The sequence below is a fragment of the Peromyscus eremicus genome, chromosome 2 (assembly GCF_949786415.1).
Source record: "Peromyscus eremicus chromosome 2, PerEre_H2_v1, whole genome shotgun sequence".
Taxonomy (NCBI): domain Eukaryota; kingdom Metazoa; phylum Chordata; class Mammalia; order Rodentia; family Cricetidae; genus Peromyscus; species Peromyscus eremicus.
Window position 1 is genome coordinate 80,485,402 of NC_081417.1, and position 18,745 is coordinate 80,504,146.

Here is an 18,745-nt window from a genome sequence, read left to right on the forward strand (position 1 = left end):
TGGTGTCCACACGGTGGAGCACTCATCTGTGCCAAGTCCATTGCTAGGCTGTCACTCAGTCCTCAGTGACATCCCAGGACCAGGCCTGTCACACACTTTCAAAGAAGGGAGGTCCCTGAATAACAGGGTCCTTTCCTACGGCCTGACTCTTGAATGCAATTTTTGGTGTATTTGTTCAAGGGGTTAATGTGATTTCACCTCCTAGATCTGGGGTTAAACCAGAGAGTTCCCCCAAATGACTATGTTCACTTAGCTAGAGAAATAGATCCACTCTTCAGAGGTTCGAGGTCCAGGCTTCCCCAAGTTGTGAAGATGAAACTCAAACCCGTGGCTCTGGATAGCTGGGAAACAGGAACAAGGTCTGTAGAAAAAGGGTTGCCACTAGTCAGTTAAAACAAGTTTGAGGCTCATCACCCTCTTCTGCCAGTTAGAGAAGCATTTCTGGGCGCCGTGTGGATGGCCACCTTGGGGCCTCCCTCCAGGCCTCAGTGCTTCCTTCAGGCTTGGCTTCAGGGCACAGAGGTAGAGTTGGGGAGATATTTTCCACTCCTATCAATGCGAACCCTCTAGGAGCCTTGGGAAGGGCTTCCTCACGCGTGGAGGAGAAAGAGTACCGGGGGCCAGGAAGGATTCAGTTGTGCCCAGCAGTGCCATCCATGGCATGAGACTCACATGCGACAGGCTTCCTCACAGGCCTGTGACAGCTGTTGAGAGAAAGATACGAATTAAAGGGAGGTGGGGGGAGGTCAACGTGTTTTGAAATCTTTCCAGTGTCATTCAAGCACATTCTGTGGGAAGCCGGGAGCTTGGGAAGGCTGCTGCCGCCTCTAAGTATTTACTGACTGGAAAAAAAAAATCACAAATTCAAGTTCATAGTTATGCTAATGGTCAGCCCTGGGGAAATAGATGCTTAGAACCCTAGACCATTAGGACACTGGGATCCTTGGCAATCATTGTCTCCAGCGCCCTGATCATTTTCTGTGCCTTAGATACCTTTGCTGAACTAATGAAGCCCGTGAACCCCCTTCTTTGAGTAGATTTAAATGCACAAAGTCTAAAGTGAAAGATTCAAAGGCAACCAGTTACACCAAGATACATACAGAAAGTGTGTTCAGATGTGGCATACCTGTGTCTGCTTCTCAATTAATACATCCAACGATGATACCTAACAGTGACCTCCATGTCCAAGTGTAATGATGTTTTGAGATCTGTGTAGGATTGATTGTAATGACATGTAACCAGATGGACAGTCAGACGTGTTAGATACTACTGGGCTGGTTGCATGCACTAGTTTTTAAAGAAAAACACAACAGTTTGATGAGAGGGTGATTTATATAAAAGTTGTGAATTTTTCTGTTCAAGTTCCTGGACCCTTTGCATTCCCTGCATAGAGGCTTATAGAGACCTCTGGATCCTGGACTAAGAAACCCTGCGTTCTGGCCCACATTGACAGTCTGGGTCACAAACTTGGGAGGAAAAATGAGATCAACAATGTGTTCAAAAGGGGTCGTGGCTGAGCTGGGGCCAAGAGGGGGTAGACACCCTGCCCGGGATGGTCCTGGCTCACGGGGACAGCGGAGCCCCCAGCTGTGGGTCCGTTGTCAGTTACAAGCTGCAGCAGGAGGGAAAGGCATCTGGGGTGAGACTCAGCACTGGCTCCTGCATTGGCTGTGGGCATGCAACACCACCAGCCCCTCTCCATGTGGCCACAGCAGACGGGTGGGTATTTCCTGTTCCTGGCAGAACCACAGGCTCCCCAGGAAAGATCCCCCAAGCTCACACCACAGGCCCTGCTTGTAATCACAGTAACAGCTTCATTTATTGCTCACCCGTGAGGTAGCAGGCTCTTTGCCAAGTGCTAGATACAAGCATCTGCAGTCCCCCCCCCCCCAACAGCCCCAGGCCAGGAGCTGTTATGACTCTCATTTTGCAAATGAGAAAACTGAGGCCCTAAGAAATTAAGTAGCTTCTCCAAGATCTCATAGGCAGTAGCGTAACTCAGAACGGACACTGGACTCTTAAGAGACTCTGGGATCCCAAGTGCTACCTAGACAGAGTGGAAAATCCTTTGATCCCCCAGAACCCTTGCGTTTATCTACCAGTGAGCACAGACTTCTTGCCAGGCCCTGTCCTAGGTTCTGGGGACAAGGTGTGAGCCTCCAGGGGCAATGAGCATGTCAGCACCTACCCAGAGTGATGGTCCAGCTGAGGGCACATGGTGTCTGATTCTCAGAAGCAAGCAGCCTCCATGGCCAGCAGATTGCTGTGAGAAGGAGGGAAACGCCACCATGTCCTGCCAGCTAGAGAGGAGCAGGATGTGCTCCTGACTTTCAAAGCTGCTTCTCTGCTCCCCTTGTCAGGTGGAAGCCCCGAGCCTCTGAGACTACTTCTCTTCAGTTGACATACTGCCAGTCCAAACCCCTCTGCACAAGGAGAGCATACCACGGGGCTCTGGAGGGCATGCGAGCAGGCGCTTGCTGTATGGCTCTTATCCACTCAGATCCCGTTTGAGTTCTGATTGAAGATTTATGTCTTCTAAGTCCTGACCAATAATAAATTTAAAGTAGCCATGAAAATCCTTTCTCCAGACCCATCAGGCTTATTCCCTTCCCTGACACCATTTAAATGTCTGGCTGCTTTGCTCCCTGGTAGGAAGTTCAGGCGATCTCTTAACCCTGTGCCCCTTGAAAAGCATACAGGTCTTGAACAGCCAGAGCTATCAGGAGATTGGAGGGGCCTTTATGGTTGCCAATTCCGTGGATACATAAAGGCAGACCAATTTGTTCAGGGTCCATAAACCTGGAGTTTGGATAAGAGTGACACGTAGAGTTCCATTCGCAGGACTAGGCACACAGCAGGCCCTCAGTACATGGATCCATCGTTATTAATGTCACTGTCACCTTAGAAATGTCCCAGTTTATTTGTTTTAATGACTGTTTGGTTTTGATGTAGCCTGTCTGTCCTGGTACTTGCTATACAGCTTAGGCTGGACCCAAACTTGAGGTTATGCTCCAGTCTCAGCTTCTCAAGTACTGGGATTATAGGCATGAGCTGTCATGCCCATGTTTTGTTTAGTTGTTGCAAAAGTATCCTCCATGACACACTATCCGCAATCCCATCGCTCATACTGTAACCCCCTCATATCGCCTCTAAAAGAGTCTCTGTCCAGAGAAAGGTCAGGAGGCCATCCTGTGGGTGGCGAGGGTGCAGGTCCACTCTGTCATGTGCATCCTTTGGGGGCCCCCAGTGGAGAAAAGGTGCAAGGGGGCTGGAGGTGCAATCCCCACCTCTACCCGCTCGGCTGCCGCCACAAGACGTTTATGGTCCCCAGGAGCTCGCCACTTACAGCTGTTGTTGTGGAAGGGAAAATGGGCTTGGTGAACTGAGCAGTGCCTCTCCCCTCCCAGCTCCCTGGCAGGTAGCCTGGCTCCCCAGCTTATTGAGCACAGGGCCTCTGGGCTGTTAACAGCTCCAGGTCTCACCTCGCTTTGCTCAGAAGTTCAGCACAGGGAACAGATTTCATAGGACAAACCCACCCATCCCCATATGTCCTAATTCTCTAAGAAATGCTTGGCTGTGCATCTGGCATCTCCCAAAACTTACTACGTCCGCCCGACCCATACAGGAGCCCTCTGAGTATGTGTCTCAACAGAGGGGAGGTGGGTTCGAGCAAGGCTTTGCGCTACCTCCTTGGGGACTCTTGGCTGTTCACCTGCCCTAGGCATATGCACTCTTACCTGCTCAGGGTGACAGCAGGACCGCTAAGAAGAGCCTCTGGAGCCCGGAGTTAAAAAGTAGAGTTAAAAAGATCCAAAGGAGGTGTGTGTGTGTGTGTGTGTGTGTGTGTGTGTGTGTGTGTGTGTGTGTGTTTGTGTATGTCTGCTTGCATGTTTCTCTCTGTGTGTATATCTGTGTATGTGCATGTCTGTGTGTATCTGTGTATGTTTGTGTGCATGCATGTGTCTGTGCGTTATGTGTCTATGTATCTGTGTATGTTTGTGTGCATATGTGTATATGTCTTTATATGTGTGTGTCTATATGTATCTGTGTATATTTGTGTGTATGTGTGTATGTAAATATGTCTTTGTGCATGTGTGTACATTCTTTGTGTGTGCACATTTATGTGTATCTGTGTGTGTCTTTGTGTGTGCGTGAGTGTATGTGTCTTTGTATATGTATGTCTATGTGCATCTGGGTGTGTTTGTGTGCCTGTCTGTGTGTGTGTTTATGTCTGTGTGTCTGACCGCATGTGCTTTCAGCAAAGGGAAGCCCTTCAGTAGAAACCTCCACTTCCCAAATTCCACCCTGTCTCTGGTGCAGACTGTTAGGGTATTTATGTCTCAGTCAACAAGTTTGTTTCTGAAACAGCCCCAGAGCCCCCAAAGATGGAGACAGATGGCCTCTTCCCCGCTCATCCCCCCACTCCGGCTCTCCAAATGTGTAGGGATCCCAGCCTGCTTCTGGCACGGGAAGAATGCTCGGCTCCCAGGGTTGCTGGCAGCGGCCCCACCGCTTGGCTCTCAAATCTGAACCATCTGGCCGAGTGGTGGGGAGAAGCAGCCCAGAGGCTACGCTCTTCCATGGCAGTCCCAGCCGTACAGTCACCGGGCGGGTTGGGGGTGGAGGCTGAGGGTGGGGGCTGGGTGTGGGAGGGCTGGGCCGCAGAGGAGAGAAAATCTTGAACACTCAGCATGCCCCCAGGTTCACTGGTTTTTCCTGATGTGTTCTCCCCAGGGACTTATGGGATTCATTGGTCTGATCGGGGAGCCTGGAATCGTGGGGGAGAAGGTAAGTGAGCGAGATAGAGGCAGACCCTCAGAGCTTGCATTTTTCGATCAGGATAAGGGTCGATGGACCAGTGGGCTGCGGATATTACACCCCCTCCCTCTGGTTCTGGCATCCCTTGCTCTCCAAGAGCCTGTGTCCCTGTCCCCCAGAGCTCTTGTCTTCGCCCACAAGCACAACCAGACCTGATGTGTGTGCCCGGGGCTGCCTACTGGCAGCACCCAGCACTGGTAGCAGTGGTTGGTGTGATTCCTCAGTGGACTGTGCCTCAGGTCCCTCCATAGCCCCTGGAAGCTCCATCTTACAGAAGAGGTCATTGAGAGACCAGCAGAAGCGGTGGCTGGCCCAAGGCCACCCAGATTGTAAGTGGCAGAGCTGGGATTAGAACCGGCTCCATCACTGAAGGCCACGCCTTGCCGTCTAAGCTCCTCAGCCAAGCAGTAGTCTGTGGTTTCCCTTGTCTCTCTTGAGGCCTCCTGGCTTTGCAGACTCAAGTGTTTCGCTCCTCCTCACTTCCTAGACCCTCTGGTCTCCACCTTCCTCCCTCTGCTCCTCCTCATCCTTGGACACTATTTTAAAGTAGGCAACCACTCACTACAAGTTGCAGAGTTTCTACAGGAGGTCCCAGGAGCCCTTCCCCCACTATCCCCAGCGCTAACAGCTTATGTAACCACCACACAGCACCAAAGCCAACTCTGGTTCTATTGCTCAAGTTTCTCATGTCCTTTCTCACCTGTGGACCCTTGCTTTGGGCAGGTCCCCTCTTCTCATGCCCATCCACCCATGTCCTTTCTGCCTGGGTCGCTTACTAGGGGTTCTTTGAAGGGAATCTCCTGCTTCCTTCATTACCAACTGGTCACATCCCCTGTGACAGTGTCTAGCTATGTACCCCCACCCCTCCCTGCTCCAGGATGCATCTTTTCTAGGGTTCCCCATCATCTCCCTGCCATACGGGGTGTTTTGCACTATGGGAATTGATCTGTTTCTTGTCCTCATGGCATACTCGGGGCTTGGTACACAGTAGTGTCAGCACACAGTGGATGTTTAATTAGTTTTCACCCGAAGAGGAGGAAAAGGCCTTGCAGAAACCGAGACAAGATGGCTGCGCCTTGCCCGCTGCCTCCGACTTCCCAACCTGTTTGAATTGATCTAGAGGACATAAGTGATGGGTGACCATCTGGTGTGCCATGAGGGAGGGAGGCGGAGAGAAAGAAAGGCCTTTATGGCTGTCTCTGCCTCAGCAAGCCCAGCCCAGGGGGTGCCAGGCCTAATGAGAACCACGTGATATGGGCCAGGATCAAAGGGGTGATGCAATTATTGCATCCTTCATCAGGACCGTCCTGGCCCAGGGATGTGCCCTATGCTGCCTTGGCAGAGGAGGCTGGGATTTCCTGCCCTTGAAACTTACTTACCTGACTGCAATGTGAGTGAGCTGGGCATGATTCCATAGGCCATTGTCAAGTTCCTACCTCCCTTTGAGTCCCTGCCCCCAGAGTCCCAGAACTCCAGAGCCCCAGCCATGACCTGTGTGCCTTGCTGTGTCTCCACCACAGGGAGACCGTGGAGTGATGGGACCCCCAGGCGCACCTGGACCCAAGGGGTCGATGGTAAGGAGTAAGTCTGCATCCTCTCCCCTCTCCTGGCAGAACCTCGGGTGACAGTTCCGTTCCCTTCACATACCACATGCTCCAGACACCCAGGATGCCTAGCTCTCCAGATCCCTGCCTAGGCGTGACTTTTGACCTCCTTGCCCTGGGTTGAAGTTGATTCCCTGTCACAGGGCTCACGGGGGATATGGCACCTTCCTCAGCTGACTCCTCATTTCTCTTCGTCCTCGGCAGGGCCATCCTGGAACGCCAGGTGGTATTGGGAACCCTGGAGAGCCTGGATCCCGGGTAAATAAAACTCTCATGTCTCCTAAGCACAAACACATGGAGTCCAGACCTCAAGTCTCAGACCCGGGTGGACACCCCGCCCCTGGCCCCTGGCTGGGGTTCCAGGCAAATCCTGCAGTTTTCCCTGAGCCCACATTTCGTTCATGTGAAATCTAGAGCATGTTGTGACAGTATTGATGGGACATTGTGGGCCGAGGTTCTGTACAGGGCAACATGGGAAGCTCAGGAGCAGCTTGGTCGTGTCCTTCCTGCTCTTAACCTGTCACTAAGTTCTGTCAAGACAGTGAATAATCTCTACAGGTGCTGAACTGGGGACACAGATGTCAATGAGGCAGACATGTAGCCACCACCCATAACATGTGCCAAGCACCGGGTTCTTGTATCCCTCCCACGGTCCTTTGAGCCAGTGGAAAGGTGTCCCTGAGCAGAGCCACTCTCTGGGGTCACAGTCACATGTGGTTTTTTTTTTTTTCCTGCTCATGAGAGAGAAAACAGCCACATCTGGCTGGAGATTTGGAACTGGGACTATGGTGGAAAGGAGCATGAGGCAGAGGATGGTTTTCAATCCAAGGGTCCAGCCTCCGACCTGTGTTCAGAGTTGAAGCCTGAGCGCAGGAGGGCTCAGGGTCTGCCATCAAGTTCTTTCTTCTGGGCCTGGGGAGATGGCTCATGTGGTGAGGAGCTTGCTGTGTAAACACTAGGACTTGAGTTTGGATCCTCAGCATCTGTGTAGAAAGCTAGGTGTGGTGGTGAACATCTGTACCATCTCCCAAGTTGTAGGAAGGTGGAGACAGGAGGATCGTGGCGGCTTGCTGACTGGCCAGCCCAGCTGAATTGGCAAGCTCTAGATTCAGTAAGAGACCCTGTCTCAGAAATAATAAGGTGGGGCATGCTAGAGAAGGACATTCAGAATTGAACTCTGGCTTCCACATGTACACACACACGTCTGTGTGCACCTTCATACCTGAGGCCTCCTCTGCCTCAGTTTCCCCACCTGTCAGCCAGCATCATGCTGCCCTCACCAGCATGGTGAGAATCAGCTGGTGTTTTGTGTGCTGCCATGCATGAGCACCTCGTAGATGGCACCACCTACTACTGGTGAGATACAATGCTTGCCACCGCCATGGCATCTACCACTGAAGTGCCATTTCTGCTAATTGTGTGCCCATCTGATGAACATTTTCCAGTTATATTAACATCCTCACTCTGAACTCTGAGCCCAGTCCCAGCCTCATAACTAGGTATGGGGAGGCAGGTGGGTAGGACCTGGGACCCACTGAGGACCCTAGATGGTCCTATAGGGGTGAAGAACTTTGCTCATTTTCATGCTCTAGATGAGGACACTGAGGTCCACTTGGGCTAGGTCCGCCTTCTTACTGTGCAAGGCTGGGGTCTCCCCACTGGCTCTGCTGATGGGTCAGGTCAGGCTGCGTGCTGGCCCTCACCTCAAGCCCCAGAAGCGGCAGACTCGGTCCGTGGAGGACAGCAGCTATGTCTGCCCCTCAGGACTGTGGGAGCAGCAACATGGGGCTGGGCTGCTCACTGGGATCCAGAGGAGATAAGGCTGCCCCTCTCTGGAAGGGTCTCTGCCTCCGTCAGAGGGTCTGAATGGCTGGCACAGATGGTTCTCTGTGCTTAGACTAGGTCAGGCCAGAGAGTCTTAAACCTCTTCCACACATGACTCCTCACCCAAGAAACGTTGATGCAAGGCTGGGTATATAGGTATATAAAATAGCTCTATAGGGCAAATGCCTATTGATAATATGCCGTACAGAAATTCCCTGTGAAGCAGTTCTTTGGTACCTGAATCATTTCACCATTTGTTAAGCGTGAAAGCAAGCTTGCATACCCCTGAGATGGCAGCGCCCGTTAACTTTTACGTGGAGGATTACATCTTGGCTGACTATTTGATACTGCTGGACCTCAGGCAGCCTCGCTGGTTTTCAGAGTTGATTGGCAGATGTTTTAAATTTAATCATCAATGCTGGAAATTCTGCTTTGCATAAATACATAATAAAGAATGACATAAGTGTGTTTGGGGCCATTCAGAAATTGCTGGAAATGCTGTTCTAATTCCAAGCCAAAATTCACTGAATGATTTTTTTTTTAAATGGAACTCAAGTCAGCAAAGCAATTTTTAAAATCAAACATTCTAATACAATCTAAAGATAGGCTAATTTGATACTTGTGTGCTGAGCACGGTGGTAAGAAAATATTTAAAGTCTTTGTTTTCCTTTATTGAAGTGGTGTATTTCTGCAAGGGCAGAAAGCAGTAAGAACAGTTCAGAACAGGCCGTCATCTCAAAGCCGAGCCCAGGCATCGCAGGCAGCTTTTCCTGGGGATGCGTGGTGTGATGGCATGTGTAGTGCGAAGTGTGTGTGTTGTGTGGTCATAGCCGAGGCCACAGTGACGTCACACAGTGCACAGCCAAAAATAGCTCTGACTCACAATGTGTTTGATTTTAAATTAATTTTTGGTTTGTTTTATACATTCAGAAACCTCTATCTGCTGCCAGTTACTTTCTCAGCCTCCATGTTCAATTATATGACCCCCTCCGGGCTCTCAGTTTAAGAGACTGAATTAGGCTGGTCTTTAACTTGTGACAGTCCTCCTGCCTCAACCACCTTAATGCTTGGATTGTAGGTGTGAACCCCTGTACCTAGCTCAGTCCCGCCCCTTGCCCTCTGCCTCTCCCCCTTTCTGTCCCTGCCCTGACCCAACAGATTCCTCTTCCTCCTTCCCCAAGGCTCTTGGTGCCTGGGGTAGTGGGCACCTACTCAGGGTTGGGTGTGCTGTTAGGTGAGGATGAGGGACAGAACTCGAGTCCCTCTTGAGAAGAGGAAAGCCACGGGGATTAGAGGAGATGCTTGTCTTCATTGCTGGTTGAAAATGGCTTGTCCATTTCATGGCCCCTGCTCACCCAGGCACCTCGGACACTAGCCAGGCTCAGGGTTGCCACTTGCCAGGAGCTTCTTCCAGCAGGCCAGAGTGCCTACTTCCGGTTCACACCTACAATCCAAGCGTTAGGATGGTTGAGGCAGGAGGACTGCCACCAGTTAAGGACCAGCCTAATTCAGTCTCTTAAGTAGGCTGCTGGCTTCCCTACCCCACCATCGCTCTCAAGCCTTGAAGGGGACTCTAAGTGCCCTCTCCTCCCCACAGGGCCCTCCAGGATCTCGAGGCCCGCCAGGCATGAGGGGAGCCAAGGGGCGCCGGGTAAGTGAGGACACTTCTGTTCCTAGTCGCCTGCCCCACTCTGAGCCGAGTGGTTTCTGCAGCACTGGCCAGGGGTTGGGCACATCCAGAGTCTGATGCTGGGAGCCGAGCCTGAGCCATCTTCCCAGCCTGTGTCTGAGCCTCACACCTGGCTGGCCGTCCAGAGGGCATAAACCACTGTACCTAGCTCAGTCTGGATATCCATCCCTTCACTCATTCAGCCATCATTCCTAATGTGTGAGCAACCACTGGAGGCAGACACCTGGGACCTGAGGGCAGGCCTAAGCCCTGCCTGGCCTTGTGACGCAGACATAGGTCACACACACACACACACACACACACACACACACACACACACACACACACACACACAGAGTCTTACAGCCAAAGCTAGCCTCTAAGGGTAGTGGGGAACCATAGAGGTTTATGACCCAAGCTGCTCTGAGTACAGTAGCCAAGGGGATGCACTGATGCGTTGTGCGGTCTGTCACAGAGACTAACACATTTGACCCTCAGCATTACCCTACCAGGGAAGTGCTGTTTCCCTCAGAAAATGCCGATGCAGACAGGTTATGACACTTGCCTCAGGCTGCACAGCTGGAAAATGGTAGAGCTGAGATTTGAACCCGAGAACCTGCCTCTTTGGCATCCTGAGTTTAGTCTCCTTTACAGTTATAAGGGGTGAGTGGAATGATTTATCTGCTCGTGTGAAAGTGTCAGGGCATGTGACCTCCTTATGGAGAGGAAACAAGATGGTGTAGGCTGCCCAGGCCTGTTCCCAAGTGCCACGTGGGGTTTTGATATCCTTTTCCTCTTGGCTGTATCTAGTTTTAAGACATCCCCTGAACTACATGGCCTGAGCAGCCATCCTGTGATGGGGAAGATGGGACATTGCTCTGGCTGCTGGGATCCTTCCCAGTACCCATGCCTTCTGAGTCTCTTAAGTGAGACAAGGCCTAAGGGCTTCTGGGTGCCCGCCACTGAGAAAGCTGACCTAGCTGCGGGGTGAACTCCGGAGGCCTAGGCGCTCCACACTGCTAAAGAGTGAGCTGTTCCCACACCCAGCATGCATACACATGCCCCTTGAGGAAAGCCGGGTTCCCATTGGAGTATTCAGGACTAGGAGAGACATGTGAGGGCCAGAGCCATCTTCTACGAGGTTTGGCAGTAGTTGAAACCTGTGGGACCAGACTTGAGATAAGGGACCTAGAGAGGCGCCCATTGCACCTTTAGAATCTAAGCTCTGGCCAAGCCTGTTGAGTTCCTGGATTGTCCTGTGTTCTCTGGAAGGCTTTTTGCTCCCTGGGTCTCAGTTTCCCCACAGGTGCCGTGGGATGGGCATGAGAGATCTGCAAGACCATGCAGGCTTTCCTGTCCATGTGTAGGGTACACGTTCTTTGGTGGGAGGGTCTGGAGACAGCAGTGGCCCATTAGCATCCCACAAAAGAACGAAAGCACCCGGTCAGACCATGAGTGGGGCAAGTCTCTTGCCTTCCCAGTTTGTGGCTGTGCAACCTTAGGCTAGTCTCTTTACCTCTCTGAGGCTTTCCCCATCTGTTGAGGCGGGGAGTTCCTACTGAAGGGCTGTTGGGATTTGGAGTGTCCGGTGCTACGTCTGAGCTCTCAGAGTAAGGCTCTTCTCCTAGGATGTCAGAGAGCTGACGTCCCCCTCTACAGCCTCTGCTTCCCCCTCTGTAAAATGGGCCAGCTACAGAGCTGGCCTGGTTGGGTTTGCAGACCCGGTCACTTCCCAAGAGCTTTGGCCCCAGAGTAGCCACAGAAGCTGGGTTTCCCTCCCTTTGTGGTTGCCCTTTCTCAGGACAAGAGAAAGGACAGAGTTGTGGTATGCTGGATTGTCTGTCCTTGAGACTGACCCAGCTTGCTGAAGGGTAACCCCAGGGTGGCCTTCTGATGTGACCTGTAGGACTATCATGTGGCTCTGGTGGAGACACTAGCCTGCCTGCCACAGGAAGGCCTGCCCAGGGCACAAGGGAAGAAGGGTAGCTGGGGGACCTTCAGGACAGGCTGCCATATCCCTGCATGACAGCTGAACACCTGAGGTGGCTGCTAGCCCCTGTCTCTCCCTCCTCCAAACAGGAGATATGGCTCCTCTTTCTCTACAGCTCAACCCTGGCATCTAGACCTTGTCCCCTCTTATGCTCCACACCATGTCCAGCCTTCCTGAAGGCAAGCCCAGAGATCCTGGCTTGATATCTCCTGTGACAGGGAGTTCACCCCCATCCAGATGAACAGTGGCAGACAGTGGGGGGGATTAACAGGCATCTGATTGGCTTGGGTTCCAATTCTGGCTCTCTGCTTACCTGTTGAGCACAGGAAATTTCACCTCCCTACCAGGCCCCTTTCCTTATTTCTTTCTCAGTGACTGTGTCTGTGCTATCGACACCAGGTTACATCCTTTCTCGTAAAAAAGGCTTGGATCCCAGGCAGGGCGGTCAGTGTGCTGTGCGACTCAGGTCTTCCAAGGAGGTGTGAGCTTGTGCCACACACAGAGCCCCAAACCAGGAGCCTCTCTCAGGCCCAGCTTCGACTGTGACCTGGGATGCCCCACCCCTGCCTGCCGCCTTCTCCCCAGAACTGGGTCATGAGTTAGGGAAGGAGTAGGAGGCAGTAAGCTAAGACCTGGTGTGGGAACAGGGCCACGGGTTTCTCCGCCTCAGCATTCAGTCTCCACATCTGTGTGAGTGGTGGCAACCACTCAGGACACTTTAGACAGCATGACCCACACATCCATTGCTTGCAGGGTCTCTAGCTGACTCCCGCAGGCTGTGACCTCTGAAGAGCCACCCAAGCCTCTGAGGAATGACCCACCTCAGGCTGTGTGTGGAAGGGGAGGAACAGGGAAAGCCAGCGGCCATAGGCATTCTCCCCCTCCTGGTTCGCAGCCCAAGGGAGACCCCTGCCGTCCAGTCCACTGAGCTGGAATCCTCTTCCTTTTTCAGGGCCCCCGAGGACCTGATGGACCAGCTGGGGAGCAGGGGTTGAAGGGCCTGAAGGTACAGACCTCCCCTGGGTTTTCCCTCTAACCCCTGGCCCCCTGAAGTAGCAGAGAGGCCCAGAATGACTCGGGGCGTGTTCCCAGCAACTCATTCTGTCCCTATCCACCCTCCTGTAGCCCAGACAAATGAAAGCCAAAAAAGGCCATTCAGGGCATCACATACGCTCTCTGCTGCTCCCTTCAGTGGGGAAGGCCCTTGGTTCTTACCCCAGCACCTCTGTGGTGACTGTGGCAGCCGCCCCCTTGTCAGCCCCCTCATCAAATCTTAAGTATGCCCACAGGCAGTGTGTGGGGGAGGACTTCTGGCCTCTGGGGTCCTCTCTTCTCTGAAAGTGTCCTCATGAAGCCCTCTGCCACCTCTCCACGCTCTGCTTTCCACAGGGCCGTTCGGGACCTCGGGGCAGACCTGGCCTGCCAGGACAGCAGGTATGTGAGGCCCCACCCATAAGAGGACCCTTGTCCCTGCTGTGACCCACGCCTCTAGTGATGTCCATTGTGCTTACAGGGTGCAGCTGGGGAGCGAGGCCACTCAGGCGCAAGAGGCTTCCTTGTAAGTAGTGGATTTCCGTTCTGGAAACCCTCAACATGGGACTTGGGGGCAGATGGGGGAAGATCACCAATGAGTTTTTGACCCTTATGGGAACGCACAGGTGCCCTGCAGTCCTATCTCAGCTATAAGCATGGAACGGGAACCTGGATACACCACGGGACTAGCCTGAGGTCAAAGGGATGGGCTTGATGGAGAAGCGCTAAGAGATTAAGGTCTCCTGTGTTTTTCCACAGGGCATCCCTGGTCCCTCAGGCCCTCCAGGTGCCAAGGGTCTCCCAGGAGAACCGGTAGGTGTCTCTTCCCTCTCTCTGGTACCTCTGCCCTGGAAGTTTTGTCTTAGTCTGACTGTAGCAGGGGCCGTTGGCCAGGTAGACAGATGGGGAGGTGGGGGGAAAGACGGGGCTAGGTATGGCCTGCAAGGATGGAGAGCTTGGCCCTGAGTTCTAGGGTGAGTCTTGGCTTGCTTGACCTCGGGGTCCATTACTAAATGAGGATAACTGACTCGCACTTGCTGCAAGATTGTGAAGAGGGCCCAAGAAATGTCTAGGGGGAGCGCTTAGCATCCAGAAAGACAGAAGGAAGGTGGAGAGAGAGGGCTTTGTGAAGGATGAGGGAAGGACAAGGGGAGACATTGACACACGGCTGGTCCTTCAGAAGATGTCCCGAGGCATGGGTTTGGGGAGGCAGAGGTGCTAAGCATCCCCAAGGAGGCTGCAGGGCGCCAGACAGCTGGAGACCCAGGAAGAGCCTTTGAACTCTGGATGGTCAGGGGTAGTTGGGGGTAGCTGGGGGAGGACAGAACAGGAGAGGACTTAGGGAGTAAAGTTCTGAAGCTGTGCATTGTAGCGAAGGGAGAGGGGGGTGCAGCCCTGCTGGGGTACAGTTGGATGCGGAGGAGATTCTGGAGATGGGTGAAGAGGAGCTGTATATGGTTGGAGGTAGGGTTTATGAATCTTCTCTTTCAGCCACCATGCCAGTCTGTGTGACCCAGCCTCCCCATAGCTCCCCACATAGGGCAACCTGACTGTCTGTGTGTCTGTCTGTCTCCAGGGCTCTCAGGGACCTCAGGGGCTAGTTGGTCCTCCAGGAGAGATGGGACCCAAGGTGAGTGCCAAGGAGCCCTGGTTTGTCCTTTTTTGCTACTGGGACATCGCAGCCCTCCTGGTCAGCAGTCCTGCCTCTTGCCTAATCCCTGTCCTGGTTTACAGAGATGGTCAGGCCGCTGCTGCAGAGGGAAGGCCTACAGATGTCACATCTGTGCAGGGCACGGGGTGAGGGGCTGGGAGCCTGCCTCAGCACGTGGTGGGATACAGAACCGTCCTGGGTGTCCTCCCTACTTCCTGCCTTGCTTAAGACTGCACCCTGGTACAGAATCATGAACAGAGACCCAGCCTGCTGAGGGTCCCCTTTTCACCTTCGCCACCTCGGCCCAGTGTCAGGAAAAAAGTGGGAGAGGCCAAGCCTGCCCCCTCATTGGCTCTTCCTCCCCCACAACCTCCTGTGGATCATGGATTTTCCTTGTATGTCTGCCAAGGGCTCCTGTGTGGTAAACCGCATTCGTGGGCAGGCAGAGGGTCCAGCGGCTGCTGGGTAGTGTGAGACTCTGCCAACCTGCACCCAAACCCATGGTTTTGCCAAGACTCAGAAACTACTGCGTAACTCCACTTCTGTGCCCTCCTGTTGTGTGCCCTGAGCACGTCCCTTGCTCTTTCTGAGCCTTTGTTTGCCAGTGGCTTTTTCTTGCAGGGGCCGCCGGGTGCAGTGGGAGAGCCTGGCCTTCCTGGGGACTCCGGGATGAAGGTGAGACAAGATGAAAGATGGGAAAATGACTTGTTGACATCAGTTCCAAGCTGGCAGCCTGGTCCTCTCCCTGGAGGAGAAACAGGCCTTTCTTGTGCTTGGGATAATGGGGTCTCTGTCCTGGCTAGGGAGTGGCCACAGTAGAGTCCCCAACCAGCTCAGAGCCCCTGCACTGTCCACTGCCCAGCTGTGTTTTCTCTGGCACCTGTCTTGGTCCCCCATTGGAACGTTGGCCCTGCCTGGTCTCCATGATACTATCAGAACTTCAGCACAGGTGACCGTATCACCTGTGAGGACACAGGTGCCTATTGATACCCGGTCCCCAGGAGTTCCCATCCCATCCCCCTTCCGTTGGAGGACCATGCTTACCCTGCAGACCTGAGAGCCTAGGAGCCATGCCGGCTGGCCAAGGGTATAAAAGCCAGGCCCATGGGCAGCTGCCAAGGGACTATGGGACTGGAAGCAGATCATTCCTGTCCTGTGGCCCAGTGTCCGGTCACTCGAAGAGAGCTGAGCCAGGCCTGGAGCTGCCGGCCTTGGCTCAGCTCTGCCTCATTTTCCCCAGGCGATAAAGAAAGCCACCTACATATGAAGTGTGTGGGACTGGCTTGTTCCAGTCAGGGCTGGCTTAGGGCACCAAGCTCTACTTCCTAGGGTCCAGACACCAGGAGGAGAATGGTGTTCACATCTCCAAATGAGGGGGGTTCTCTTTGGAGGCCTTTCAGGGGCAGGGTACGGGCCTCTGGTTTCCCCCTTGTTTAGTTTCTTACTACATCTCAAGGAAGAGGAAGATGATGTTCAGCAGAACTGTCTACCGCCCAGGCTCCCCTAGCCACGCTGCCCACTTTGACCTTGAGCATGTCACTGGGGCCAGCCTCTGAAAGATGGCACCGTTCCTTCAGGGTTTGTGAAGGCCCAGCTCATTTGGATGATGACGTGTTTAGAACAGCATGACCAGCACCGATGGTGGCGATTGCAGTGACAGTTTTGATGCAGTGATGGTGGTGATGCAGTGATGGTGATGATGCAGTGATGGTGATGGTGGTGATGCAGTGATGGTGGTGATGCAGTGATGGTGATGATGCAGTGATGGTGATGGTGGTGATGCAGTGATGGTGATGGTGGTGATGCAGTGATGGTGATGGTGGTGATGCAGTGATGGTGATGCAGTGATGGTGATGGTGATGCAGTGATGGTGATGGTGGTGATGCAGTGATGGTGATGGTGGTAATGCAGTGATGGTGATGGTGATGCAGTGATGGTGATGGTGGTGATGCAGTGATGATGGTGGTGATGGCAGTAACAGTGGTGATGCGGTGATGGCGATGATGGTGATGCGGTGATGGTGATGGTGGTGATGCGGTGATGGTGGTGATGCAGTGATGGTGATGGTGGTGATGCAGTGATGGTAATGATGATGCAGTGATGGTGATGGTGATGCAGTGATGGTGATGGTGGTGATGCAGTGATGGTGATGGTGGTAATGCGATGATGGTGATGGTGATACAGTGATGGTGATGCAGTGATGGTGGTGTTTCTGGTGGTGGGGATGGATTGATGGCAGTGGGGATAATGATGGTGATAGTAGTGATGGTGGCGATAGGGATAATGGTGGAGGTGGTGGTGATGCAGTGATGATGGTGAGGGCAATAGAGGTGATAATAGTGATTGTAGTGCTAGTTGTGATTACAACGATGGTGATGATGGTGATAGTAGTGGTTATGGAGTGATGATAGTGAGGGTGATAGTGATCTTGCTGTTTAGAATGGTGATGGTGATGGTGTGGTAATAGAGTGATGCTGGTTGGATGGTGGTGGTGACGGCAGTGATGATGGCGGGTGATGGTGGAGGTGGTCCTGCTGCCTAGTGGAGGAGAATCCCCTGGCCGGGACGTGCTTGGAACAGGGGCTTGGGCTGATGTGTTAGAATTTCTCTATTGTTCTCAAGAAGTAACTTTCTAGCCGGGCGGTGGTGGCGTACACCTTTAATCCCAGCACTCAGGAGGCAGAGCCAGGCAGATCTCTGTGAGTTCGAGGCCAGCCTGGGCTACAGAGTGAGTTCCAGGAAAGGCACAAAGCTACACAAAGAAACCCTGTCTCGAAAAAACAAACAAACAAAAAAAAGTAACTTTCCCCAGCTTCTCCAGCTCTAGTCAAAGCTGGAAGTAAGAAGGGCTGGCAAGGCTGAGGCTGGCTGTACACACCCACATGGATTGTGTTTGGCTTCTCCTAGGGTGACCTTGGACCTCTGGGCCCCCCTGGGGAGCAGGGCCTCATTGGGCAGCGGGTAAGTGAAGCACATTTTCCTGCGAGAGTTCCCAGTCGTTGGAGCAGTGGGCAGAAGGGCTTGGATCAACTCCAGAGCCTCTCCGGTCTCCCGGCATCCTCACGGCTCTGGCAGGCCTCCCTCAGTACCCAGCATCACTGTGGAGAGGAAGCATTCTGTGGCCACAGTGTTGGGCACCGGTGGGCTCGCTGTCCTATGACACACTGAGAGCTGCATCTGCAAGGCTCTGAGAAGGCCCTCAGTCAAGCAGTTAACTCCATTATCAACTCAGGCCTTCCAGCAGTATTTAACCTCCAAACACTTCCCTTCAAATGTGTTTCTTCAAGAACCGTTCTACAGGAAGCCATCACATTCCCAAAAGAAACCCACAAGGTTCCCTTGTTCTCATAAGCCCCATGAGACTCCCATGTCTACCCCTCTGTGCTCTGTGCCTCTGTCTGAATGTGGACCCCTGGGACATGTGAGGACACAGCAGGCACTCTTGGCACCTCACAGACAGGGTAGGTAAGGCCCAAGAGTGACAGAGAGTTTGTGCAGTCAGCCTTCAGAGAACCAGCTCCTCACCCGATCTCCTCATTTTCCATCTTGTCTTGTGATGCCCCATACTCCCTGTGCCCAGTTTCCAGAGACTCCATAAACAGGGCAGAAGAGAATATGAGAGCTTAAAGTCTAGAAAAACCAGCTGTGTGTGGCCACCAAGCTTGTCAGTTGAGTCTGTTTAGAAAGCTGTGTTAAGAAAGGTCCTAAAGCCCCATCCATCTAGGCTCAGTAAGCTAGAGAAGCAGATGAGCACTCCCCTAACACCCACTGTGCATCAGGCATATTTCTCACAGTCTGGGAGCATTAAGTGAGTAACAGGAGGCCTGTCTAATGGAGCTTATGTTCTGGTGGATTGATTATTGATGTCTGCCATGGGTATGAAAGGAGCATTAAGCGAGTGACAGGAGGCCTGTCTAATGGAGCTTATGTTCTGGTGGATTGATTATTGATGTCTGCCATGGGTATGAAAGGAGCAGAATTTGCTCGCTTGTCACCCTTTGCCATCCCTGCATCTGCCGACTTGGGTCCCCTCCTAACTCTGCCTCTGGACATCTCTGAATTCTAAAACCAGAGGGAGATGCTAATTTTCAAGTTTACAGCTGTTTGGAGAGCTGGGACCTTTTTAGAGCTGGGAGGACCAACAGGGGCGTTAAATG

At 52.9% G+C, this 18,745-nt stretch overlaps 1 protein-coding gene across 1 annotated transcript in view; it reads left to right on the forward strand.

The window, feature by feature from the left end:
* Col27a1 (collagen type XXVII alpha 1 chain) overlaps positions 1-18,745 on the forward strand; it is a 118,805-nt gene that overhangs the window by 72,802 nt on the left and 27,258 nt on the right. The window contains exons 25-35 of the mRNA XM_059255880.1: positions 4,735-4,788; positions 6,339-6,392; positions 6,627-6,680; positions 9,844-9,897; positions 12,858-12,911; positions 13,295-13,339; positions 13,419-13,463; positions 13,697-13,750; positions 14,514-14,567; positions 15,210-15,263; positions 17,496-17,549. Of these exons, the coding sequence (XP_059111863.1) occupies positions 4,735-4,788; positions 6,339-6,392; positions 6,627-6,680; positions 9,844-9,897; positions 12,858-12,911; positions 13,295-13,339; positions 13,419-13,463; positions 13,697-13,750; positions 14,514-14,567; positions 15,210-15,263; positions 17,496-17,549 (576 nt within the window). The remainder of the gene's footprint in view (positions 1-4,734; positions 4,789-6,338; positions 6,393-6,626; positions 6,681-9,843; positions 9,898-12,857; positions 12,912-13,294; positions 13,340-13,418; positions 13,464-13,696; positions 13,751-14,513; positions 14,568-15,209; positions 15,264-17,495; positions 17,550-18,745) is intronic.